Below are 27,219 nucleotides of genomic sequence, written 5' to 3'. Positions count from 1 at the left end.
ATAAAGCACGTCAAAAAGGGACGGAAAGCAGTGCCATTTTGCGGTTTCTCGGAATTTTCGTAGTGATATATTGGCCGTAAATAAAAGGAAGGGATAAAGTAGGTGAGAATCGGAATAAAATAGGGCAACTGCGACGAAAGTAGGAAAATAGGAGGACATTTCTAAAAAATAGGAAAAGTAGGAAAAATAGGAGCTCTGCGAGGTCTGCTCTGGATGAATAGCTTAGATTTTCAGGGCTTATATATGGGTGCAGTGCCCACATTTTAAACTTGCTCGCCAAAGACTTGGTTAAAACTGATGTAGCAAAGCATGTTACAAGCATATTAAAATATTTTTGCTATTATCATTTGCCGAAAGCATGGCATCATGCAGACGGTGGAAGCGCATTGGTAATCCTATAGGGGTACGATGGGAATACTTATTGTGATTCTCTTGAATATTACGTTAAAAATTGGTCAATTCTTACCAAAGTTTGTGAGGACCACCGATCTCAGATAGTGACATCTCCGGTGAAATCTTAAATATTGGTTTAAAAAGAAATGTAGAGGACATAATTGTGATTGTGAAGCCAATAGCCGAAACTACTGATTTTGTACAAAGAAACAACTGCTCCCTCGCTGAATGTGTATTAGCATGGAAAAAGCTGGAATTGAAGATAAAAGAAGCATCAAAATCAAACAATAAAAAGGTCTTGTCATCAGCATATAAAAATAGATATGAACAATCATTAACAGATGGACACTTTGCTGCATTTACTCTAAGCCCATCAGTGGTAATTTCTATAATATGGGTATTGATGTCACTGAAGAAGAAATAAGGGTCTTGAATTTATCAAAAAAAAAAAAAAAAAAAAAAATTGTGGCCCTGGTTTCCTAGCAATTAGAGGTCATTCAAGTATTATGCCAGCATCAATGAAAGGGGACGGGGTTTGTGATTTTCTGACTTTTGATGACAAAGGGGGAGTGGGTTTGGATGATGCTTACGTCATCAACCACCCTTTATGAAAATATGAAATACTCTTAATGACATCTTACGAAAAACAAGAAAAATCTTTTGCTAGTTTGTGAGCACTTTAACTAACATTCTCCATAATGATAAAACCCTTACAGAACCCCTTTTCAGTGATCTCTAAATATTTCATGGATCTTTCAAGTACTCAGAAAAGACGTTCGGGCTACTTAAGTGCTATGGAAATGTTTCTGGGCAGCTTAAGTGCTCTGGACCTGTGCAACGCATCACTCAAGTGATCCGTAATTATGCCACGGATAACTTGAGTATTCTGGGAATGTTTCGCAGGTAACCTGAGTGATGTAGAACCGCACTGGGGTGTGGCTTAAATGCTCTAAAATTGTGCCACATCATTCAGAAGGGATCTCTAAATGCGCCACTGATCGTTTAAGTGTTCTGGAACTGTCACAAGTTACTTAAGTGATCTTTGAATGCGACATGGGCCTATTTCAGCGAACAGAAAATGTGCAAGGGCCACTTAAATGCTCTGGAATCGTGCCATGGGTGTCATTCTATTTCAAATCACCCAGCAAAATGACACCCATGGTCAGATTTTTATAATTTTTTTTTATTTGTTGCTTTCACCATCCATACTAACTATGTGAAATATTATTTGCATTTCGAAAGCTTTGAGAAAAATAAATGTTGAAATTTATCAAAAAATGATGATGACGACTTTTCCGAGGCTCAATTTTTAACAGGCATTGTTTGAGAAAATAAATCATAACTTTTTGAATTTTCAATACATTCAAGCGAAATTCACTAAAATGTTCACAAAAGCATACAAAATATGAATAAAAATAATTCATACACTTACATTTGAAATTTATATGAAAAAAAATTGTTAACTTTGTTTTTATGGAATTTTTTGTGAGAAAAAATATAATTTTTCTAACATATTTTTGGACCAGTGTCAACCATGGTAGCAACTTGTTATGGAGTCATTTTTAAGAATGATTTGTTTCTTATTTTTGATTATATGTCTTCACACTCATTCACATTCTTGTATTGTGTATTTATATCCTTACATATGTGTTTAGACACCCTCATTTACATTCTTGTATTATGTTCTTGCATATGTATTTACTTGCATTATTTTCATATCCTTTCAAATGTGTTCACATCACATACACATACATATTTTTCTTTTGCCTTACTATGAAAAATATTGAATTTTAACCGTTTTGCACATATGTACATGTACTTATTCTTTCATTGTTATAATTTTTGTATCATCAACATGAATTGCAATCTTGTATACTGCATTAGTGTTCTCTCGCTCACTGGGGGGGGGGGGGGAAGAGTGGGGGTGTTAATTGATATTTCCATGCTAGCAGTGCCATGAAGCGATTCTTCGAGTTATTACTCAATTAATTTTTGTCAACTCTTAAACACGTCGTGTTGTAAATAAAGTCTGTTCCTTGGCATAAAATAAATGTGTTTTCCTTGAATTGAAACCCCACGTAATTATAGATACGGCAAAGGTAGATAAAGGATTTGTTTACGACTCTGCTAAATTTATATATATATTACTCAGTGAATCTACTCTTACTAATCCAATGGTATAATACAGTCAAATCTCATTTTAACAAACTCCAAGAGACTGAAGAAGAATTTTATTTCATGAATATTAATACAGTTGCTAAAAAAATTTGTAGTAGCAGAATTTGAATTTAAAGAAAAAACTTATTTATGTTCTAGATAAAAAGAATAAAGTTGAATGTTAAAAATAACATTAAGCAATTCAAATCAATTAAGCATTGAATGTTTTTCCATAAATTTTTTTTTACTTAACATTTTTGAGGAAAATAGTCCACAATTTTTTTCTTGTACAAGAATTTTCTTGTTTTTTTCATACACCGTATTGGTTAACATTTCTTCCCTCACCTCCACAAGCCATAGAAAAACAACCCCCTCTTCTCCAACAGTTCAGCAAATAAATCAACCGAAACCGTTTCTATGGGACCATTTTTGAACTGTTCTGTACACCTTTTGTATATATTCAAACTTGTTTTTACATTCATTATAATGAATTTTTCATTTTTTAATGTTAGAATTAACAATATATAATTCCTATGTAAACTTATCAAGGGATTAGAACAGTTTTCATTACAATAAAATCCTCCCTATAACATTCATTAAAACAGGATTCGACTGCAAGGGTAGGAAATATTTTACATACCACACCCTGATTCAGCAAATGACCAATAAATCGTATTGTAGGGACGCAAACTTGCTTGTCATTCCTCCTAAAACTTCGTTTGAACTGAACAATAAGACGTTTCAATATAAGTTCACCTATTTTTGGAAACTGAGAAATAAAAAAAGTTAGAATATCAAAAATCATCAAGTTAAGAGAGTTCAAAACTTTTTCGTAAAAAACTTTCTTGACTTTTCCAGTCAAATTTTAAAAAAATTCCAGGTTTTTTTAAAATCAAAAGTTTGCTACAAATAAAAAAAAATTGTATTATAAAATTATTTCTATTGATTATAAAATTAATAATGTTGATTAATTACAATATCATAATAACATCATAATCATCAGAGGTGCCATTGACGCGCTATAACGAGTTAAATACCTGGAATTTCGGAAAAGGACGCGTTCTTTCCTAGTTCAAAGAAGAAAAAAGTAGAGAGGAAAAAAAACCTCCCCAACTTTTTTTCTTCTTTTTACCATGTATCATGATTGCATGACCTTGAAAAACTGGTTTTACTACTTTATACACTGTTGTACCACGTATACATCAATACTCTATTGATATACACGCAGGTTGTTGAAGTATTTCGGAAAAGGACGCGTTCTTTCCTAGTTCAAAGAAGAAAAAAGTAGAGAGGAAAAAAAACCTCCCCAACTTTTTTTCTTCTTTTTACCATGTATCATGATTGCATGACCTTGAAAAACTGGTTTTACTACTTTATACACTGTTGTCCCACGTATACATCAATACTCTATTGATATACACGCAGGTTGTTGAAGTAAGACGAGATATCTAGTTGCTTCCTTGAATGAGGGGCTGTGTAGTTGTCAAATACTAAACAGCCACAAAATTGGAACCACAAAAAGATCTGTGGCCACGAGAATAAAAGAGCATGAACGATGCTGCAGAATGGGCCAAACAGAAAAGTTGGCGGTGGCAGAGCATGCGCTTTACGACAACCACAGTGTACAGTTCAGCAAAACACAGGTAATAGCTTATGTTGACCACTTCTTCCCACGAATCTACAGAGAGGCTATTGAAATATACAAGCACAAAAACAGCTATAATAGAAGAGAAGTAACTTTGAAATTGAGCAGATCCTGGACACCAGCTCTCAGAAGAACAACAACCTTCCCCTTCAAGATCCAGCAACAGAATGACGATAACAGCCAATCAGATAACTCCACATCTCTCGGCCAATCAGGTTCTACCAGCATAACAATTGTTTACAATACGCTGCCAGCCATAGAATCAACTGACCAATCGCAAAACAATAGTGTAGTTCAAGCCACTTATGTGCATAAATACAACCTGAGACTCCGGAAAACTTGACTTTGATCCAGTTTATCAATTCTCCTGATGATGCCAACCACTAGTGTTGGGGAAACGTTGAGAACTAACTCAAACGGACGACAGTCTTCGAACCCGAAAAGACAACTTTTATCAAATGATGGCCGCGAAAACCTTATCAACTATTTAAATCTGACATAGTTCCCATATTCAGGTGTTAAAATATGTGGCAGTTAAATGGCGACAGATCATAATGGTGGACCATCAAGGAGGGAAAATAAAATCATTTTACCAGGAAAACCAAAGTATATATAGGGAATCAGAAGATAAGTGTCTGAGAGAGGGGAGAGAGAGAATCTAATTTGCTTTAAATTTGATCAAAAGCTATTGAAAGTGCTAAGATTTTTTTAATGAATTAGTCAGAAGGGAATTTACAGATTGATTATGAGTAAATATATAAATGCGTGCCTTCAACTGTTAATTAAAGTGGATCCTGCTTATAACGTTTTTAAAAAAAACCGTCATAAAAATGTTGTGTATAAGAAAACACTTTAAACAGGAAATGTTAATGAGAATTACTTATTGTTAGGACCACGGAAATAAGTTGTAATAAGTGGAAAAACATACTAAATGGGAGAAACGTTATAAGTGGGATCACCTGTATATTTGTTTTAGATTTATTACATGTGCAGAATTACATACGTTAAATTTTCAGCGCTAATGAGCTTCTTTGAAGCTTTTCCTTCTAGTAGACAGTGAAAGTAAATGGACCTTTTGATAGAGCATGTTTTTAGAAATTAATTACTTACACTTAATTCACAGGTAGCCTACCTTCTTCTCCTACCCAGAACATGACCCAGCGCTCAGTCTCAACGAAGAAATTTAAGCAGGTAATCGAAGACCTGGGACATGCTGGAAGAAAATTCATAGAGATACCAGTGAATTATGGGGAGGGGGGGGGGGCATAATTTTTTTTTTGAGAGGGACCCTCATTCACTCAAAAAGGACCCAGATTTTTCGAGTAACAGGTAAATTAGAGTACAGTGGCATTTCTAGTCATAGAGCAATTGTTATATTTTTTTATGCATGCATTTATGTTTTTCAAATACACCTGGTGAAAAAAATGGAACACAATAAAGGAATGTGAGATTTCCCCTTTTCTGCAATATCACTGTCTGAAAACATTACCTTAAAAACTTCAACATCCTGGAATTATTATAAAATGAGTGAGACATCACTGATTTTAACGCCCACAAGATTCAAGCCTAAACAGTTGTTTCCTTTGTGACATAATTAGTCAAAGATGCAGTTGGTTTCACTGAATCACAATTTTTTGCAGTTGGCTTGCACTCGTGTAAGCACTAGAACAGATAAGTTTAGCAATCAGGGGTTGTTTACTAAACTCCTCTCATTTCACATGCTTGGCATGGCTCTGAATAGTTTGTCTATTCATTTTGCTCAAATTGAACGTTTTGCTGCAAAGCCCCGACACCATGCTTTATGAAGTCATTTTTGACTGCTTCGATCCAATCATCCTACTGAAGATTTAGGTTTCTATCTGCCTACACAAGATTGAAAATAGTTTTCTTACCATTTACCATTTTAAAATAAAAAATACCCATGTGGAAATCAAAATATACACATGGTCATCTGCCCTTGCAAAATAAAATCAAATTATGAAATTATTGCACCTGAACTTTGTACCCATGGTTTTCTATGATGCAAGTTACAATGTTTCCGGAAATACTAGAAGTAGTTATGATAAGGGCCTCCTCACACAGGGGATACTGAAATCAAACTTGAGTAGCCTCAACTTTAGAGTTGAATGAGTTGAGTTGACTGTTCTCCCTCACACAGTGCTACAAAGAAATAATCTCAAAGCCCCAGAAAATGTGCAAACATGACATAGTTCACCTCATCTCAGTGTACATTATGAACAGGGTAGGAAAAAAAAAAATCACACTTTCGATGATTCTAGCAGCGATGAAGTTGATGATACTGTCCAATTCCATTTTAATGAATACCATTATAGCGAAAACATCGTTTTAACGAAGTGATTTCTCCGGTCTCTTGGAGTTCGTTATAATGGGATTCAACTGTATTCTATTATAATTATTAGGGCTAAGATTTTTATGCCCTAAAAACCTATAAAAATGCTCTATAAAATATGCATTTAAGCTTTTTAAAAAACTAAATATGCCCTATAAAACGAAAAATATGTCTTTACAAATTTTTCATTCATATCTTAAATAACATTAGTTTTAGCAAAATACTATGATAATGAGAAGTGTTGATGAAGTGTAAACTATTTTGAACCATTACATATTGTATGAAGAAGAATTTGTTTTACTAACTACTACGATAATTAGAAACACAGCTTTCAAACATTTTTTTTTTACCATTAATGTACCAAACACACAGATTTTTTTACCATTAATGTACCAAACACACAGAGATTTTTTTAATGTAAAAACAGAAACAGCACAGTGGATTTCCTTTCTGCAGCAACTTTAGTATCGCACAGTTAGCAAAACAATATTGTTTCATCTGTACAGAACACTCTCTCACCATATTAAGAGAGAAACAAATTTCTTCAGTTTCTATGAAGTCCTTTGCTTCATTTAGGATTTCAAAATATTGAGGCCCTATGGTTTTTATCATAGGTACTGGCACCTACGTGCTGAGGCCATTTGAACCCCTCCCAATAAAATTTGTAAGGGGGCCGAGTCCCCCATTTTAATTTCTGAAAAAACAATGCAATTCACCTTTTCTCTCATGGTTGCACGCTTGAGTCCCAAATACATGGGACGAATAGCAACTTTCAGCCCCCCACAATGTTTTTATCATGGTGGCGCCTATGCAGTCACAGACCAGTGTCTTTGAAGGGCTGGTATTTTTTTATAATATAAGAATTCAATGTCATTGCTGATTGGTTGAAAAATCTAAATTTCAGGATTTTTGCCAATCAGCAACAACATTTCATTTTTAGTGCATAAAAATCCTAGACCTAAATGGTACACTCTAAACCAATGTTTCCCAAAGTGCACAATATCGCCCCCCAGTGGACCAATAGAAGCTACAGATTTAACATGGGATCCTGTGGGTTCTCTTGAGTTGGGGGTGAGGGGTGATGAGAGAAAAAAATTTCTGATGAAGGATGTGGTGGAACAAAAAGTTTGGGAAACTATGCTCTAAACATTCACTGCACTTGAGCATGATTTCCAAAAAGGTTGTAAGATTATCAGTTGGCATGCATATTTCTGGTTTTTGACATTTTCGAAGCATTTATGAATAACTGGGAAGGAGGAGGAAAAAGCTCTCGTCATAGGCGGGAACCAAAAAAAACCAGTCTGAAGCAGAATCGGAAAAGCCGGGAAAAACGTTTTTACTTTTTATTGAAAACTATGAAATATGCAAAATATGCTCTATCACGTAAAAATAGTAAAATAAGCAAAAAATAAAAAAATATGTAAAGACATAGAAATTCGAGCCCTTATAATTATAAATAATTATCATCTTACACTTTCTATTTCTACAAAAAAAGGTAAATTTAGAGAAGAAAATTATGGGTACATCCATACATTAAAAATGGTGTTCATTGTACACTATTTGTTACAGCCAACTGAAATGGGATTCTTGCGTTCTACAGAATGAGAAAGGAGACTTACCTGGAATTAATAAATCAGCTGGTTACATGTCAGCCCTGATGACTGGCTGCTGATAATCCTTAATTAAGGTAAGTGAAATTCATGTTGTATATGTCTAATATTTGGAGGGAGTTGTAGTTCTAAAACATGAAGCTTTACTTCCTTTTAAGAGCTAACTGACAATGCTGCTACCATCCCAAAAGCAAAAATATAACTGCTTATTTTGGAGGGATTATACAGTGAAACCTGTCTAAGATGGACACTGTATGAAACGCAAACCTGTCTTAAATGGAACAAATATAGCCTTGTGAATAATTAATACTTTTTTTAATAATAAGAAACCTCTTTACAATGGAAACTGTCTAACGCGAAAATGAAAGGCATATTTCGTCTCTATGTGTAGATACAAAACCTGCTAAAACTGAAAGAATTTTGGCTAAGTGCATGTTTTTGTCCTTTAGATAGAAGGAAAGTTCAGTCATTCTTATTGCCCTTTTGTAAGGTGAACTCTTTCACTTCTTGGAAAAATGAGATGAATGGTTATTATCTATCTAAACTGGTTCTGGGAGTATGGCTTGAGTGGAAGTGGATTTACAATTCAGTTTAGCATTTAATTTATGATTGAAATGGTGACTTTTGTTAGAAAACACTTCTATTTATTGGAAAAAGTTTGATAATTTCGGAAGAGTATTAGGCAAAGGAGACAAGTATTGTTCACAATTAGTGATACCGTGTTTTGGCTACTGCTGAGAATTCTATTCAGTGTGGCCACCAGCAACAAGAAACACATATTTAATTTGAACACAAAAATAGAGTTTGTACAGGCATAGAAAAGGAGTTATATAAATGTAGAATCTTTCTTTCACAAATATTATTGGATATTGATCTCATTGTCGCTATTTTTATAAAAATATGCAGTTTCTCAATTTTTGTTTTAAATACAGTGAAAACTCATTACAACTCTTTACTACGATAAATCCCTCTATAACAATATTTTTAGAAGAATTTTAAAACCGCTATAAAACATACATTTTGTTATATTTTGCTCAAAATCATTTTGAATTGAATTTTAACTTTATCATTTGTTTTTCCTTCTTCTGAAAACATCTAACATCAATATTTTGCATGTAAAGTGTATGTTTGTAATTGCTCTGTAATGAATCTATATATATAAAATTGATTTTCTTTCTGTCTGTGTGTATGTTCTCTATACAAATCTACAATTTTAGATCGATCGTCGCCAAATTTTGCATATATACCAAATGAGACCCGACTTAAACGATAGGCTACTTTAAAATTTTGTCAGAGTAGGGAAAATGTCCCAAATGTCGGGCAACAATGGTTTTTGGGCCTCAACAATCACTTTCCGAACATTTATTTTGGTTACCGTGGTTCCCTAGCAATGCGTTTCAGACGTGTTTATGCCTTTACAATAGTTTGTCACTTTTTCAATACTCTTAGTGATGAGGCTTTTTGAATAGACGTCATAATCATCACCAGCATCGCTTTAAGGGAGATATCACGTGATCCATAAAGCCTCATTGAAGAAAACCCGGGCAACACCCGGTATTATAGCTAGTATCAAATAAAACTATGTGGCATATTTTGGTGGAGGCACCGGGTAATCCAAAATTATGGAAAACCCAAGCGGAAGAAGCCGTAGAATGCAAAGGCTGGGTTCTGAGCCAGTATCACTGCTTGAAGAAGACATCGGTCATGACCCCCACATGGGGGGGACTGACAGGACTCTAGCCCTGGGGCCCAGGACGATTATCATAATTTTATTTGCTTTTTCACGCTATAAATTAACTACAGAAGGGGCCCATTAAAAGTCTGACAGAGGGGCCTGCAAAAGATCCCACCCTAGGGGCCCCGCTACAGGATGTGGGGGGCCATAACATCAGTGCCGGATAGCTATGTCCGAGAATTCTGAAGGTGAGTCATTAGCTACATCTATTCCCCCTGCCCAATGCATATGTTCCAGCTTATCCCATGTACCAAGTGCCTCGCGACCACCACTGCATATTCTCTGGTACTGATAGTCAAAAACCTGAAAAATGGCTGAAAGATTATGAAAGGATCTCAATTACAATAGTTCAGATGACTCGATTCTCTCAGCTAATGTTGTGTTTTACTTGACTGATAATGCTAGGCAATGGTTTGAGAACAATGAAGACCTCATTACAAGCTGGGCAATTTTTCAACAGGACTTCAAAGAGACATTTGGACAGCCCGAGGACATCAAGTGATGAGCAGAAGACCAGTTGAGAACCAGGGAGCAGCATCAGTGTGAGAAGTGTCACGGTGGGAAAAGTTGTGGAACACCCCCCCCCCTTGACATTTTAACCCAGAATAGTGTAATAAGAGTAGTCTAATAAGTGTAATTAGTAAAATTTAGACATGATTGTGTTGTTAATCTCGTGAATAATTATTGGGCTTCTGTCTTTATTTTATTGTGATACGCTGAGTTGAATCTTGTGGTTGTATAGATTCTTCCCTTTCGTGTTTTCATTCAGTCCAATATCCAAAAACGTGCAAAATTTGAACGACCGATTGCTTGTGTAGAGTGGACACACAAACTTTGTTGTTCACATGGTATGTCTTTTGTGGAAAAGTGGAAAAGGAGATATGATCCTGTTGTTTTGAATTTTTTTGACTTCACAAAAATAATCCTAAGAAAATTTGGATCCAGATTGTAAAATGGTATGTAATTTGGATAGGTTCTTGATGAGAAAAAGCTGAGTTTGTGAAAAGTTTGAGTTCTTCTTTGCGTAGAGAATTAAACGATGCTCCCGGAAGTATGGAAAAAGAAGCGTGTTTACTGATAAGTTCAAATACATAGAGGCATTTTGCTAATGATGCAGAAGGAAGATTTTTTTTTTCTCTCTCTCTCACTTTTCACTGTACATATAATACCACAATTTTGTGTCTAAAACATGAAAATTTTCATCAGAATTTAAGTTTGAAGAGATGTAGTCATTCTGAGATGATTATATTTTTCAAGAACAAATTAATTAAGACATGATCCAGGAAGAGGTACAAAACGATCCAAGACATGCTAGCCCTCTCACCCGAGACAACACTGAATCCTTGATGCCCGAAGGAAGAGATAAGCAGAATTTCTGGAAAACCAGACCCAGACATCCAAGACAACCAGCAACTCCAATCATGAAGAGGATGACCAAATCTTTGGCATACACCTGAAAATGTACTGGGTTCTAATTTTGTATCCGAATGTGGACACGAGAGTGAAGATGATGTTAGACGTTATAGAAACAGTTCTTCATACCCCAGACGCAATGCAGTTTGCCCAGTTGATCCGCTGAGGAAAACTAGGCTCTGCAACCTGTTATGGAGATGAAGCTGCAATCGAAGGAAATCCTCCAGTGCATACAGCGGCTATACTGATGGAAAATTCTGTATTTGTCGTGATAAACGGACATAATGTAAAAGCTTTGGTCGATTCAGGTGCTGACTACTCTGTGGTTACAGAACATTTACGTCACAAGTTAAAGACAAAGTTATTCACTGAACGTGGTAATACCCTTCGTACTGCCAGTGGAAAGCTAGTGGAAGCTCTTGGACGATGTGTATTAAGAGTGGACTTCAACGGAATTGTGCAACCATTCAAATTCTTAGTATTCCCGCAGTGTAGCTATAATCTTATTTTGGGTTGGGACTTCTTTATAGCCACAGATGCAACAATTGATTGCGGCATTGGTGAGATCCAAATTGGTGAAGCTTCTTGCTACAGTCCTGAATCAGGGGGAAAAAAAAACCACACGATTCCTGCAAATTCCATCTGGAAAATTTCTGTGGTGAGCAAATGTCAAGAACTCTGTGGAAATGTTATGGCTACTCGCAGAAAAGAAATCCAACTAGAGAAAGAACTGAGTGTGCCAGCATCTGTCATCGTGTTTGAAGATGGTTCAGGGGAATGTATGGGCATCAAACATTTCATCTGAGTCTGAACTCATACCTCAGGGAAGATCTTTAGTAGAACTCACAGAGCTAGAAGACCAGTGACGTCGGAGACGGGGTTGCTTCGTAACACTGGGCGGAGCACCCAGAGAATTGACTAAGAAATAAAAATCTCCTACATAGATTTCTTATTTTTTCGCAAATATCGAACATCAAAAAAAAATTAAAAAGAAAAACTGCTTGTTTCTCTCCTATGTGTCTTGAACCTTGCTAGAGCTTCTGGTTTCAAAACACATTGATAAAGGAGGGCCCACCCTTCTTTCTCACAATTTTTGCTTGTGTCAAAGATTCCTGGTTTTTGCCTAAGGGATGGAGGGTATCCAGACACCACATGTTTTAGTGTTGAACGAAACCTTGAACGAAAACCTTTTACTGATTGCTTTCGTAAAAACTTACAAAATTTTTTTTTTCCAACTTGTACCTCTTGTTCTGTCGGCTTGTTTTATTTATACATGTGTCCAGTAGTTATTTGCACTGTCAATCATCTAGAAAAGGTATTTTTATACAGAAAGACAACACACATCTCCTCTTTTATTTCCTCGATTGTGTCTGGGCAAGCTTCCCCTCCTTTGTCTCAGGGTAAAAGCGTGTTTTACAATAAATGGAACTCTGCATTGATGGGGTGATCCAGACACATGTTAAATGACCATTTGAATGCCCCAAGAGAATGCAGGATTTTTTAAGAAAAATTTGTCTCGTTGTTTGTGACAGATACCGACAAATATATGGGGTATGCTTATAAACTGAAGAGCCAAAAAAACTGGTCCAGGAATGTGTATGCAAATAAATAGATATGGAACCAATCAGAGTATGGTGCCGTGGTCGGCAACGCCTATATAACACAACCAGTGTCTGGCATAGTTGTTAGATCAGTTACTGCTGCTACAATGGCAGGTTATCGAGATTTAAGTGAGTTTGAACGTGGTGTTATAGTCGGCGCACGAGAGATGGGACATAGCATCTCCGAGGTAGCGATCAAATTTGATTTTCACGTACGACCATTTCACAAGTGTACCGTGAATATCTGGAATCCGGTAAAATAATTAAATCTACGACATCGCTGCAGCCGGAAAAAGATCATGCAAGAACGGGACCAACGACGACTGACGAGAATCATTAAATGTGACAGACGTGCAACCCTTCCGCAAATTGCTGCAGATTTCAATGCTGGGCCATCAACCAGTGTCAGCGTGCGAACCATTCAACGAAACATCATCGATATGGGCTTTCGGAGCCGAAGGCCCACTCGTGTACCCTTGATGACTGCACGACACAAAGCTTTAGCCTCGCCTGGGCCCGACAACACTGACATTGGACTGTTGAGGACTGGAAACACGTTGCCTGGTCTGACGAGTCTCGGTTCCAATTGTTTCGAGCTGATGGACGTGTATGGGTATGGAGACAACCTCACGAATCCATGGACTCTACATGTCAACAGGGGACTGTTCAAGCTGGTGGAGGCTCTGTGATGATATGGGGCGTGTGCAGTTGGTGTGATATGGGACCCCTGATACGTCTAGATACGACTCTGACAGGTGACAGGTATGTAAGCATCCTGTTTGATCACCTGCACCCATTCATGTCCATTATGCATTCCGACGGACTTGGACAATTTGAGCAGGACAATGCGACACCCCACACGTCCAGAATTGCTACAAAGTGGCTCCAGGAACACTCTTCTGAATTTCGACACTTCCGCTGGCCACCTAAATCCCCAGACATGAACATTATTGAACATATCTGGGATGCCTTGCAATGTGCTGTTCAGAAGAGGTCTCCACCCCCTCTTACTCCTACGGATTTATGGACAGCCCTGCAGGATTCATGGTGTCAATTACCTCCAGCACTATTTCAGACATTAGTTGAGTCCATGCCACGTCGTGTTGCGGCACTTCTGCAGGCTCGCAGGGGCCCTACACGATATTAGGCAGGTTGACCAGTTTTTTTGCTCTTCAGTGTATGATCTTGACAGAGCAGCTTGGCCATTTATGCCGTTCATTTTCTTTTTAAACATCTAGATAAGACCACTTTTGCATGCTTGGACCTTCGTTTTGAAGCAACTAGGTAAGCAATAATTCCATTTATAAAGTATCAAGTGGTTCTCGAAGATTTGCCAACCCTCTTTGTTCTAGCCATCGTTTCTTTGCTGCCTTCTAGAACAGTTCAGAAAAAAATAAATTTAGAGCACGGAACTCACACAGATTAATGTTGTAAACTCACAGCGACAGCCCTAGGAGCTGCGACGCACACTTTGAGAACCACTGATATTTTTTCTTCACAAAATTCTTTATGTTAAAACATCATTATATTAATAGATAGCGAAAGGTTCCATGCTGGGCAGGGGCAGATTGGGTGCTAAATCAAGAAGTTAATTATAGCAGAAAAATTTAGAAAAAATGTTTTGTCTGTCAGAGGCACCAACATGAAGAAAACATTGAGGGGATTGAAAATAGTCAATCGTCCCGACTCGAGCCTGTACTCTGTGGGTGGGGCAGGTGAACGTTGCATTGCATTTTATATTCATTAATTATTGGGGGCACTCAGCCCCCCACAGAATTTAGTGGGGGTGGGGCTGAAATAGTCTTAGCTAATTTTATAAGGGTGTTCTTTGTCCCCACAAAAAACTGCCGCCCCCTAAATTTTCCCGCCCGGGGCAGTTGTTCCCCATGCCTCCCTGTAGTTCCATAGTTCCCTCTGATACATAGGCAGGGCCTGTCAGTAAAATTCAAACTATAAATGATTTGCAGGAAAAAATTTTTTTTTTTGTGCATTTTGTCTAGCTGAGAAATACAGCGGTGGATTCTCAGGGTCATTTTACAGCTTATAAGCCAGAGAAGCGCCGAAAGTATGTGCCACACTGTAGACAATTTTGTCAGAGAGTCGCTCTTGATGCAGGGACCCCACAACTTGGTCTACCCCGCTCCCGCTCTAGCTTCTTTCACTGAATCCCAGACCTGGATTTTTTGCACCTCCTACCTCTTCTAAATGTAAATACTGTGTTTAGTGCAAAATTAAAAACAAAGTTTCCTATTCCTTGGAACAAGCGCCACGTCATAAACTCTAACGCATTACTCTATCTACTGCGTATGTACACATTACGAGAAAATTTATCATACAAGTAGTTAGCCATTTCACTTGTATCATGCAAAAATATATGTTAGAAAGTGCTTGCTAGATGCGCACAACTGATTCGCAATAACATGCAATTTACTTGCTTTTTTGAATTCACTCGAAGAGTTTGAAGAATGATGCCCCCCCCCCTCCCCAAAAAAAATTAGGGGCTGGCTTTTCACGTTACAAATTCACAATGCAATGGCCCAGAAAAGTCTGGTCTGGGGGCAGGCCTGTCATTTGGGGGGTCGGGAAGGGCAACTTCTACGGCTGTTGAAATACACTAAAAATGGTATATATGTTACGGTAAAAGCCTGAAGAGCGGTAAATTCTAGGTTTTACCAAGTCGACTTGGTAAAAGCCTGGAATACGCTTGAAAACGTATACATTTCGGGGCTTTTACCAAGCACTTCGGTAAAAGCTGACATTTCGTAACTTTCATGAAAATTAGTGAAAATGGGAATTTTCTAATTTTCATAAATTTGAGAGCTTGTAATTTAACAATCACAACGATCTTGGTGCTAATTATGATCATAATTAATTGGCTAATTAGTCATTCAAATTCGTGGAAATTAATAAATTTGCCAATTTACTAATTTTTATAATGCGACGTCTAGTGTTCGACTCTGTGCATAATCTGTCCCATCCTGGGATAAAAGCCACTCTAGGTATGGTACGCAAACGATTTATTTGGAAATCAATTGCGAGAGACTGCAAAGATTGGTGTCGTACTTGCATCGCTTGCCAGAAGTCGAAGGTTATCAAACATACCAAGTCTCCTTTAGGCTTTTTCCAGGTTCCTGATTCTCGCTTTGCACACGTTCATCTGGACATTGTCGGACCCTTGCCTCCCTCTAAAGGATACACATATCTCTTGACATGCGTTGAACGGTACACACGGTGGCCCGAAGCGGTACCAATGTCTAACCAAACTGCTGAAACTACAGCTGAGACATTCTTTTCTACCTGGGCATGTCGGTTTGGCGTTCCTGAAAAGTTGACCACAGATCAAGGTCGTCAGTTTGAGAGTGATCTATTTCGCTCTCTTGCACGGCTGTGCGGCATCGAAAAATCCTGCACCACTACCTACAATCCAAAGTGTAACGGCCAGGTTGAGAGATTCCACCGCGATCTCAAAGCCTCTCTGATGTGTGTCCTCAAAGGAAACGAGCACTGGACAGAGGTTCTACCTACAGTCCTGTTGGGGTTACGTTCCAGCATCAAAGAGGACCTCCAAGTAGATCTTTTTTTTTTCTTGGTTTTTTGTTTAGCTATATATAATGAGTGTTGGCATTCGTCTGTCTATGACATTTGTGAGTGGGGTGGTTCAAAATGCTTGGAAGCAGGGATGCCGGAAGTCAAAAATGCTAATTAAGATCATAATTAATTGGCTAATTAGTCATTCAAATTCATGAAAATTAATAAATTTGCCAATTTACTCATTTTTATAATGCGACGTCTAGTGTTCGACTCTGTGCATAATCTGTCCCATCCTGGGATAAAAGCCACTCTAGGTATGGTACGCAAACGATTTATTTGGAAATCAATTGTGAGAGACTGCAAAGATTGGTGTCGTACTTGCATCGCTTGCCAGAAGTCGAAGGTTATCAAACATACCAAGTCTCCTTTAGGCTTTTTCCAGGTTCCTGATTCTCGCTTTGCACACGTTCATCTGGACATTGTCGGACCCTTGCCTCCCTCTAAAGGATACACGTATCTCTTGACATGCGTTGAACGGTACACACGGTGGCCCGAAGCGGTACCAATGTCTAACCAAACTGCTGAAACTACAGCTGAGACATTCTTTTCTACCTGGGCGTGTCGGTTTGGCTTTCCTGAAAAGTTGACCACAGATCAAGGTCGTCAGTTTGAGAGTGATCTATTTCGCTCTCTTGCACAGCTGTGCGGCATCGAAAAATCCTACACCACTACCTACAATCCAAAGTGTAACGGCCAGGTTGAGAGATTCCACCGCGATCTCAAAGCCTCTCTGATGTGTGTCCTCAAAGGAAACGAGCACTGGACAGAGGTTCTACCTACAGTCCTGTTGGGGTTACGTTCCAGCATCAAAGAGGACCTCCAAGTAGATCTTTTTTTTTTTCTTGGTTTTTTGTTTAGCTATATATAATGAGTGTTGGCATTCGTCTGTCTATGACATTTGTGAGTGGGGTGGTTCAAAATGCTTGGAAGCAGGGATGCCGTAAGTCAAAAATGCTAATTAAGATCATAATTAATTGGCTAATTAGTCATTCAAATTCATGAAAATTAATAAATTTGCCAATTTACTCATTTTTATAATGCGACGTCTAGTGTTCGACTCTGTGCATAATCTGTCCCATCCTGGGATAAAAGCCACTCTAGGTATGGTACGCAAATGATTTATTTGGAAATCAATTGCGAGAGACTGCAAAGATTGGTGTCGTACTTGCATCGCTTGCCAGAAGTCGAAGGTTATCAAACATACCAAGTCTCCTTTAGGCTTTTTCCAGGTTTCTGATTCTCGCTTTGCACACGTTCATCTGGACATTGTCGGACCCTTGCCTCCCTCTAAAGGATACACGTATCTCTTGACATGCGTTGAACGGTACACACGGTGGCCCGAAGCAGTACCAATGTCTAACCAAACTGCTGAAACTACAGCTGAGACATTCTTTTCTACCTGGGCGTGTCGGTTTGGCGTTCCTGAAAAGTTGACCACAGATCAAGGTCGTCAGTTTGAGAGTGATCTATTTCGCTCTCTTGCATGGCTGTGCGGCATCGAAAAATCCTGCACCACTACCTACAATCCAAAGTGTAACGGCCAGGTTGAGAGATTCCACCACGATCTCAAAGCCTCTCTGATGTGTGTCCTCAAAGGAAACGAGCACTGGACAGAGGTTCTACCTACAGTCCTGTTGGGGTTACGTTCCAGCATCAAAGAGGACCTCCAAGTAGATCTTTTTTTTTTTCTTGGTTTTTTGTTTAGCTATATATAATGAGTGTTGGCATTCGTCTGTCTATGACATTTGTGAGTGGGGTGGTTCAAAATGCTTGGAAGCAGGGATGCCGTAAGTCAAAAATGCTAATTAAGATCATAATTAATTGGCTAATTAGTCATTCAAATTCATGAAAATTAATAAATTTGCCAATTTACTCATTTTTATAATGCGACGTCTAGTGTTCGACTCTGTGCATAATCTGTCCCATCCTGGGATAAAAGCCACTCTAGGTATGGTACGCAAACGATTTATTTGGAAATCAATTGTGAGAGACTGCAAAGATTGGTGTCGTACTTGCATCGCTTGCCAGAAGTCGAAGGTTATCAAACATACCAAGTCTCCTTTAGGCTTTTTCCAGGTTCCTGATTCTCGCTTTGCACACGTTCATCTGGACATTGTCGGACCCTTGCCTCCCTCTAAAGGATACACGTATCTCTTGACATGCGTTGAACGGTACACACGGTGGCCCGAAGCGGTACCAATGTCTAACCAAACTGCTGAAACTACAGCTGAGACATTCTTTTCTACCTGGGCGTGTCGGTTTGGCTTTCCTGAAAAGTTGACCACAGATCAAGGTCGTCAGTTTGAGAGTGATCTATTTCGCTCTCTTGCACAGCTGTGCGGCATCGAAAAATCGTACACCACTACCTACAATCCAAAGTGTAACGGCCAGGTTGAGAGATTCCACCGCGATCTCAAAGCCTCTCTGATGTGTGTCCTCAAAGGAAACGAGCACTGGACAGAGGTTCTACCTACAGTCCTGTTGGGGTTACGTTCCAGCATCAAAGAGGACCTCCAAGTAGATCTTTTTTTTTTTCTTGGTTTTTTGTTTAGCTATATATAATGAGTGTTGGCATTCGTCTGTCTATGACATTTGTGAGTGGGGTGGTTCAAAATGCTTGGAAGCAGGGATGCCGTAAGTCAAAAATTCTAATTAAGATCATAATTAATTGGCTAATTAGTCATTCAAATTCATGAAAATTAATAAATTTGCCAATTTACTCATTTTTATAATGCGACGTCTAGTGTTCGACTCTGTGCATAATCTGGCCCATCCTGGGATAAAAGCCACTCTAGGTATGGTACGCAAACGATTTATTTGGAAATCAATTGTGAGAGACTGCAAAGATTGGTGTCGTACTTGCATCGCTTGCCAGAAGTCGAAGGTTATCAAACATACCAAGTCTCCTTTAGGCTTTTTCCAGGTTCCTGATTCTCGCTTTGCACACGTTCATCTGGACATTGTCGGACCCTTGCCTCCCTCTAAAGGATACACGTATCTCTTGACATGCGTTGAACGGTACACACGGTGGCCCGAAGCGGTACCAATGTCTAACCAAACTGCTGAAACTACAGCTGAGACATTCTTTTCTACCTGGGCGTGGCGGTTTGGCGTTCCTGAAAAGTTGACCACAGATCAAGGTCGTCAGTTTGAGAGTGATCTATTTCGCTCTCTTGCACAGCTGTGCGGCATCGAAAAATCCTACACCACTACCTACAATCCAAAGTGTAACGGCCAGGTTGAGAGATTCCACCGCGATCTCAAAGCCTCTCTGATGTGTGTCCTCAAAGGAAACGAGCACTGGACAGAGGTTCTACCTACAGTCCTGTTGGGGTTACGTTCCAGCATCAAAGAGGACCTCCAAGTAGATCTTTTTTTTTTTCTTGGTTTTTTGTTTAGCTATATATAATGAGTGTTGGCATTCGTCTGTCTATGACATTTGTGAGTGGGGTGGTTCAAAATGCTTGGAAGCAGGGATGCCGTAAGTCAAAAATGCTAATTAAGATCATAATTAATTGGCTAATTAGTCATTCAAATTCATGAAAATTAATAAATTTGCCAATTTACTCATTTTTATAATGCGACGTCTAGTGTTCGACTCTGTGCATAATCTGTCCCATCCTGGGATAAAAGCCACTCTAGGTATGGTACGCAAACGATTTATTTGGAAATCAATTGTGAGAGACTGCAAAGATTGGTGTCGTACTTGCATCGCTTGCCAGAAGTCGAAGGTTATCAAACATACCAAGTCTCCTTTAGGCTTTTTCCAGGTTCCTGATTCTCGCTTTGCACACGTTCATCTGGACATTGTCGGACCCTTGCCTCCCTCTAAAGGATACACGTATCTCTTGACATGCGTTGAACGGTACACACGGTGGCCCGAAGCGGTACCAATGTCTAACCAAACTGCTGAAACTACAGCTGAGACATTCTTTTCTACCTGGGCGTGTCGGTTTGGCGTTCCTGAAAAGTTGACCACAGATCAAGGTCGTCAGTTTGAGAGTGATCTATTTCGCTCTCTTGCACAGCTGTGCGGCATCGAAAAATCCTACACCACTACCTACAATCCAAAGTGTAACGGCCAGGTTGAGAGATTCCACCGCGATCTCAAAGCCTCTCTGATGTGTGTCCTCAAAGGAAACGAGCACTGGACAGAGGTTCTACCTACAGTCCTGTTGGGGTTACGTTCCAGCATCAAAGAGGACCTCCAAGTATCAACCGCTGAGTTGGTATACGGCACAGCCCTACGCCTCCCTGGTGAACTCTTCCGGCACTTGGATGAAACTGAGAGACCATTTCTCCCGTGTGAGACCAGTACCAACCTCTCATCACAATTCGTCTAAGCCCTTCGTCTCGACAGACTTGCTAACTTCCCCATCAGTATTCGTCCGACAAGACTGTGTACGCAAACCTCTACAACAACCATACACCGGACCATTTGAAGTTATTTCAAGAACTGATAAGTATTTTATGTTGAACATTAATGGCAATCATAAAAATGTATCCATAGATCGCCTTAAGCCATGTTTTATGTTAAATAATAATTTATGTGACACGTTCAAAAATCAGTATATTTCCAGGTCTGGCCGAAGAGTGCGATTTCGTATTGACCCTTCGAAATTAGCTATATGATTCGTAATTATGTATGGTATATATGTATATTGCAATTTTTTTTTATTATTTGTATGATTATTATTCAAATTTTCTTCTCTTAAATGTTTCGTCTTCGACTGGAGGGGGAGTGCTGTAGTGCATTCTTATCTGTATAGATGGCGCACCCTCCTCACGCTCCTGGTGACTGTAAAAAAAAGAAAAATTATCAGTTGGAATTGTACCACCGATTTGTATACATGTGTCATCCTTCTCGTTATGTTTCTTTCGTATATTAAATCGTAAAGTTTTCATTACGTTTTATGTCGTCACTACAAGCATAGGATCAGTAGGTTGAAAAACGGGTCATCGCTGAAATCAAATAGATTCGAAACAAAAAAACGGGACACCTACTTCAAAAAGTCAGTGGAAAATAATGTAATAAATATTTTAAAAAAATGGTCGGTAGAAAATATATGTAAATATTGTGGCCTGTACAGAGAAATGACTCGCATACTTTGAGCAACACCAATGATTTTTGACTTCCGGCATCCCTGCTTCCAAGCATTTTGAACCACCCCACTCACAAATGTCATAGACAGACGAATGCCAACACTCATTATATATAGCTAAACAAAAAACCAAGAAAAAAAAAAAAAGATCTACCTGAGGCAAGTCTCCCAGACCTCTTTTGCATTTTTTAGAAAAAAATGTTTCGACTGTGAAACTTGAACTATATTGGATTGATGATTCTTTGAGAAAACTAATTTTTGATACATTAGGTGCGGTAGCCGAGGTCGATAAGATACTTACCTAAAAAATACCAAAAGATGTTTAGAGGTGTCGCGTGTTCGATACCCGATTCATTCTTGTCAGAAACTTTCCTGACACTGGGGAACAACAACAACGGCGACATGACCACAAAAAAGTTTGCTACCACAGGGAGTCCCACACCGAGGGACTAGCGCACCAGCCTCTCAGTGAGTATAAAAAAAATCTGCCGTTCGGAATAGGCAAAAAATTGTAGGTCCCGGTCAAATTATTTCTCATGTGCAGAAAATGACAGTGGTGAGACAAAAATGATCAATTTATCTAGCTGGGAACACATTTGTGAATTTTGAAACTTTGTCTCTTGCTTTTTGACTTTTGATGTTTTAAACAAATCTTAACTGGACTGTTGAGACATCTGTAACCCTGTGTTCACCCTATCATCACAGAATGTTCTCCAAATTTAAAAAACGTTCGTTTTTCCCCTTTAAGGACAAAGGATTATAGTGAAGGAATATGAAAAAATATACCTATTAAGAAACTTTGTATCGGGATTGGAAAGCTTAAATCTCACCCCACCCAGCCTTGCATAGGCGTGTATTTTCTCAAGGGAGGGGTTTTTATTTTTTTCTTCTAAAGATGCGGGGGGGGGGGGGGTGTTTACGTTTTTCCCCTGCAACATAACACTATAATACCGGCTTAGGGGGTTAGAACCCCAAATCCCCCCCCCCTTGCGTATGCCAATGCAGCTGTAGTTCTCAACCTTTTTTGTCTCACAGAGCTCTTTTTAATATATCATTTCCATGGCGAGCCCCGCACACAAGCCTCCTTTTGTTTATTTATTTAGCAGATTCATTGATTTATTTTATGGCCTTGGAGTAATCGTGGAGCTTGTGGGAAATGCACGCAGAGGACTGGTTGAGAACTGCTGTTATACAGTATTTTTATAGAAATATAAGAGAAATAAAAAAATTCAATATTTTTTAAAATATGGGGGGGGGGGGGGAAACCCCTCCCGCATACGCCAGTGTGAGCACCCACGGGTTGAAAATACTTCCGATGCCCCTGTAGAAGACTGTCAATCGTGTTCTCTATCTTGCAATACTGGATCAGCAAAAAATGAAGAAAAGCATAAAGTTGTAACAGACACGTAAGAAAAATTAGAGAAACTAGAGCAATTCGTGGACCCTAATCTTGATGACAGAAAACGAGCAAAAATTAGTTCATTGGCATTTTTGATTTTGAAACCCAATCGGTGAAAATTTCCAAAAGTGTGAAGCACAAGATAAACACTGGGGATGCTCTTCCCGTAAAACAGAAACCTTATAGAGTTTTGCTAGCAGAAAGTCTAATACAAAATGAAGTCAATAAAATGCTAAAACTAGATATAATTGAACCATCTGAGAGTCCTTGGTCTTCCCCAGTTGTATTAGTGAAGAGAAAAGATGTAATACTGTGCTTTTGCATTGATTACCATCGCCTGAATAAGATTACCAAATAGGATATGTATCCTCTTCCTTGAATTGATGATGCATTAGACAGTTTCGCAGAGGCAGGCATCTATTCTTCTATGGACCTCAAATCTGGATACTGACAAATACAAGTAGACGAGCAAGATAAGAAAAAAACAGCATTTATATCTCCCAATGGTCTTTACCAGTTTAAAGCCATGCCTTCTGGGCTCTGCAGCGCAACCGCTACATTCGAGAGGATAATGGACAGTTTACTCAAAGGACTGAAATGGGTTATCTGGATGACGTAATAGTTTATGGATCAACTTTTGAAGAACATCTTTTACGTTTGAGACTGGTAATGAAATGTATAAAAAGAGAGCTAGATTAACTTTAAACCATAAGACCATTTTGGACAGAAGAAACTCAAGATTTATGTCACCTAGAGGATAAAGATTTAATTCATCCAGATCCAGCCAAGATAGAAGCCATCAAAAGATTTCCAATCTCAAAAAACATTTCTGACGTGAGAGAATTTTTAGGAATATGTTCCTACTACAGGCGCTTTAATAAAGATTTCCATGTCACAGCTGCACCCATTGCATCGGTTGAAGAAACATGCAAAATTCACTTGGAAAGAAGACCAACAATCATCATTCGATCAATGAAATCATGTTTCACGAAACATCCAGTCCTTGGCTACTTTAAGCCAGAAGCAGAAACCCATATACATACGAATGCCAGTGGATATGGTGTAGGTGCAGTTCTTGTACAGATTCAAGATAGAAATGAAAAGCGATCGTATATGCTTCTCGGTCACTTTCAACAGCAGAAAAGAATTATTCAACAACCGAGAAAAAATGCTTGGCCGTTGTATGGGCCATAAACAAGTTTCAACAATTACCTGTTTGGACGCCTTTTCACAGTCGTAACTGATCACCACTCTTTATATGCTGGCTTACCAATCTAAAGTTTTCTTTCTTGACGACTGGCTAGATAGGCATTACATCTGCAAGAGTATGATGTAACGGTAGTTTTTTCAAAAGTGGGAAGAAACATGGGGATGCTGACAGTCTTTCTAGGCATCCAGTACTTGAAGCTAAAGAAGTAATAGCTGAAGACATCCCATTCCTCAATGCCATTTCGAATTTTAAAGACAAACAATTAATGGACTGTCAGTTACAAGTTATCCAAAAGAAGCTTGAAGACATAGGTAGTTACTGAAATTTCCAGGTACTAGATCCTTTAGAACTACGATCCTTTAGAAAAACCGTGGCTCTTGGTCATGCCAAAATATCTTCGAATGGAAGTACTGAAAATCCTTCATGACGCACCCAAAGCTGGTCATTTAGGTTTGGCAAAGACTTATGACAAAGTATGCAGAAAGTTCTACTGGCATGAACTTTATAGAGCTGTAGGACGTTATATGTCTCATTGCAATGAATGTCAAAGAAGAAAATCATCACAAAGACCTCCAGGATATCCTCAACTGATTAAACCTGCTGACGCCCCATTCCGTAAAATAGGCATAGATCTGCTCGGACAATTTCCGCTGACAACTCAAGGGAACCGATGGATAATTGTATGTACAGATTATCTTACACCATTCACCATCACGAAAGCTGGTGATGCAATGGAAATCGCAAAATGTCTAGTTGAAGATGTTATTCTAAAGCATGGATCACCAAGAGAAATAATTAGTGACAGAGGTTGATCATTCTTTCCAAACTTGTAAGGAAAATAAATGAGTTGTGCAAGACTTCGCATCTACTAACCACGGCATATCATCCGCAAACAAATGGCCTAACAGAAAGGTTCAACGAGACTGGCAGATATGCTATCCATGTATGTCGACACAGAACAAAAAAATTGGGATCGTATACTACCATAAATCACAATGAAGCAGCAAAAAAGTTTTTTTTTATAGCAGCATTTACCAGTTTATTAGCACTTTAAAATTTTGGCAGTAAATAAAATACATTTTTATGTACATATATGCAGTAGCGTATACAGGATTACTTTTTACTTTAAAAAATAGTGTTATCTCAGCTCAAAAAGAGAGGAGGTGCTTCCCCCCCCCCCCCCACAAGGCACCAAATACAGAGATTTCCTCTAGAAGAAATAATTTATTCATTTTTTAATTTTTAAATAATAAAAATTTGAGAGACTTCTTGATATTTATATTTTTACTTTCTCTACAAAATGAACAAATGAGAGGCTTCTGAAAGACACATTTTAGCATATGGTATTTCAGATTTCACAAATAATTTGAAAATTAGTGTTTTTAGATTTACGTTGTAAACTTGGTAATCACTAATTAAAAAAAGAAAATCACCACAGGAGAGACTTGAAACACTCATTAGAAAAGTAATTATTATTTTTTGTTTTCGCTACTGGTGCAAGTTATGCTTTTGTAGTTTTCAGTTTCAAGCATTTTTGAACGTTTGATCGTGCTTCTTTTACCAGAATTTACCCATTTCATATTTAAAATGATGTGTTTCTTTTTGAGTTCGCTCTTGATCAATTGAGATTACTTCTTTTGCTGGGTCATTCGTAAAATATTTATTAGAAATTCTAAGAAATTTAATAGTGATAAAAAAACTAGACTTGAACTATTTTTAACTTACACCATATAGTAATTTAAACCATAGAATTAAATTATTTTTAATTTGAACTATAGAAATAAAAACCATAGAACAATCATTAAACTATTAGAAATTTAATAGAATGATTCTATTTTCATAAATAATTTAATCTGAGTACATGTTTCCACTCCCTATTTTTAACTTATTTCATGACCCTTTTATCATTTTGTTATATTTCCATGATCATAGACATCCTGAATTTACTGACAGCTCTTGCGTCACAACTCTTGATGGTGAAGACTGATTCTTCATTGCTGTTTTTACAGTGTGATAATAAGTTCCTTTGCAAACTTTTCCATTCCGTTAAGTTAAAGGATACACAAATGTTTCATCAAACACAGCCAGTCAGGGAAAAATCGATGAAATTCGTACGATTGACTCAAGCCAAAGCAAAATGACAGAAATGACTTTGTTTTTGTTACTATTTTTAGCCAAAACAGTGTACTAGCAACAACAAAAAATTATTTTATGGCGCTCTGTTACAATATATATTAAATTTTTTTAACATGGTTCGTACTCTTCCAACGAAAAAAAATTCAAGGACTATTCAAGAACTTTTCAAGGTAAAACTTGAAAATTCAAGGACTATTCAAGCACTTTTCAAGGTAAAACTTAAAAATTCAAGGACTTTTTTTACAAACGCATATTTTTCACATGAATAGGCACATATTTAATTTTGATTAAAACTTTCAGAAATTACATTTCTACCTACTTTATTTCACATCATTCGTAATGAATAAAGGAGGCCACATACACATATATATCATATAAAACATATGACACATTAAATAACAGTTCGTGCCTATCAATTTCCTCATTGAAATGTAGTTTAGTCTCTAAATATTGCAATTAATTTTCTTTTAAAGACTAAAAAAAAGAACTCTTCTAAAGATAGAAAAAGATTAAATTATTTCTTTCATTAATTTTATTTCTTTCTTACTCAAGGAATAATTGCTTTTATCAATTCTGGATTTGTTTCTTTCGCTAATGCTGAAATTCTTCCTTTCATTAATGCTGAATTCTTTTATTGATTCTAAAATTATTTCATTAATTCTGGAATTATTGCTTTATTAATTTTGGAATTATCTCTTTTATCAATGCTGAAATTGTCTCTCATAGCTGCCAACTTTTGAAAATGAAAATTCGGGAGATTTTCGCGCACACCCGTATTTTATGCTAAAACCACTCCCTAATAAATACAATAGGGATTTTCCAAACATAAAAGTTGAAGCGTAGGGAATAAAATCCCTACTCATAAACTGAAGTCAAA

The 27,219-nt window shown here is 37.8% G+C and overlaps 1 protein-coding gene across 4 annotated transcripts in view; it reads right to left on the bottom strand.

Moving 5' to 3' along the window:
* Positions 1 to 27,219, bottom strand: part of LOC149076665 (pre-mRNA-splicing factor CWC22 homolog) — a 336,314-nt gene that overhangs the window by 175,220 nt on the left and 133,875 nt on the right. For all 4 annotated transcript variants that reach the window (XM_089244291.1, XM_089244289.1, XM_089244288.1 and 1 more), the window contains exon 6: positions 3,191 to 3,319. In XM_089244291.1, coding sequence (XP_089100417.1) covers positions 3,191 to 3,319 — 129 coding nt within the window. The remainder of the gene's footprint in view (positions 1 to 3,190; positions 3,320 to 27,219) is intronic.

This window comes from Pholcus phalangioides, unplaced genomic scaffold, assembly GCF_987345545.1.
Source record: "Pholcus phalangioides strain wild (caught in Gottingen) unplaced genomic scaffold, Ppha-v1.0 ptg000015l_1, whole genome shotgun sequence".
Taxonomy (NCBI): Eukaryota; Metazoa; Arthropoda; class Arachnida; order Araneae; family Pholcidae; genus Pholcus; species Pholcus phalangioides.
Note: the sequence above shows the minus strand (reverse complement) of the source record. Positions and strands in the feature narration are given on the sequence as shown.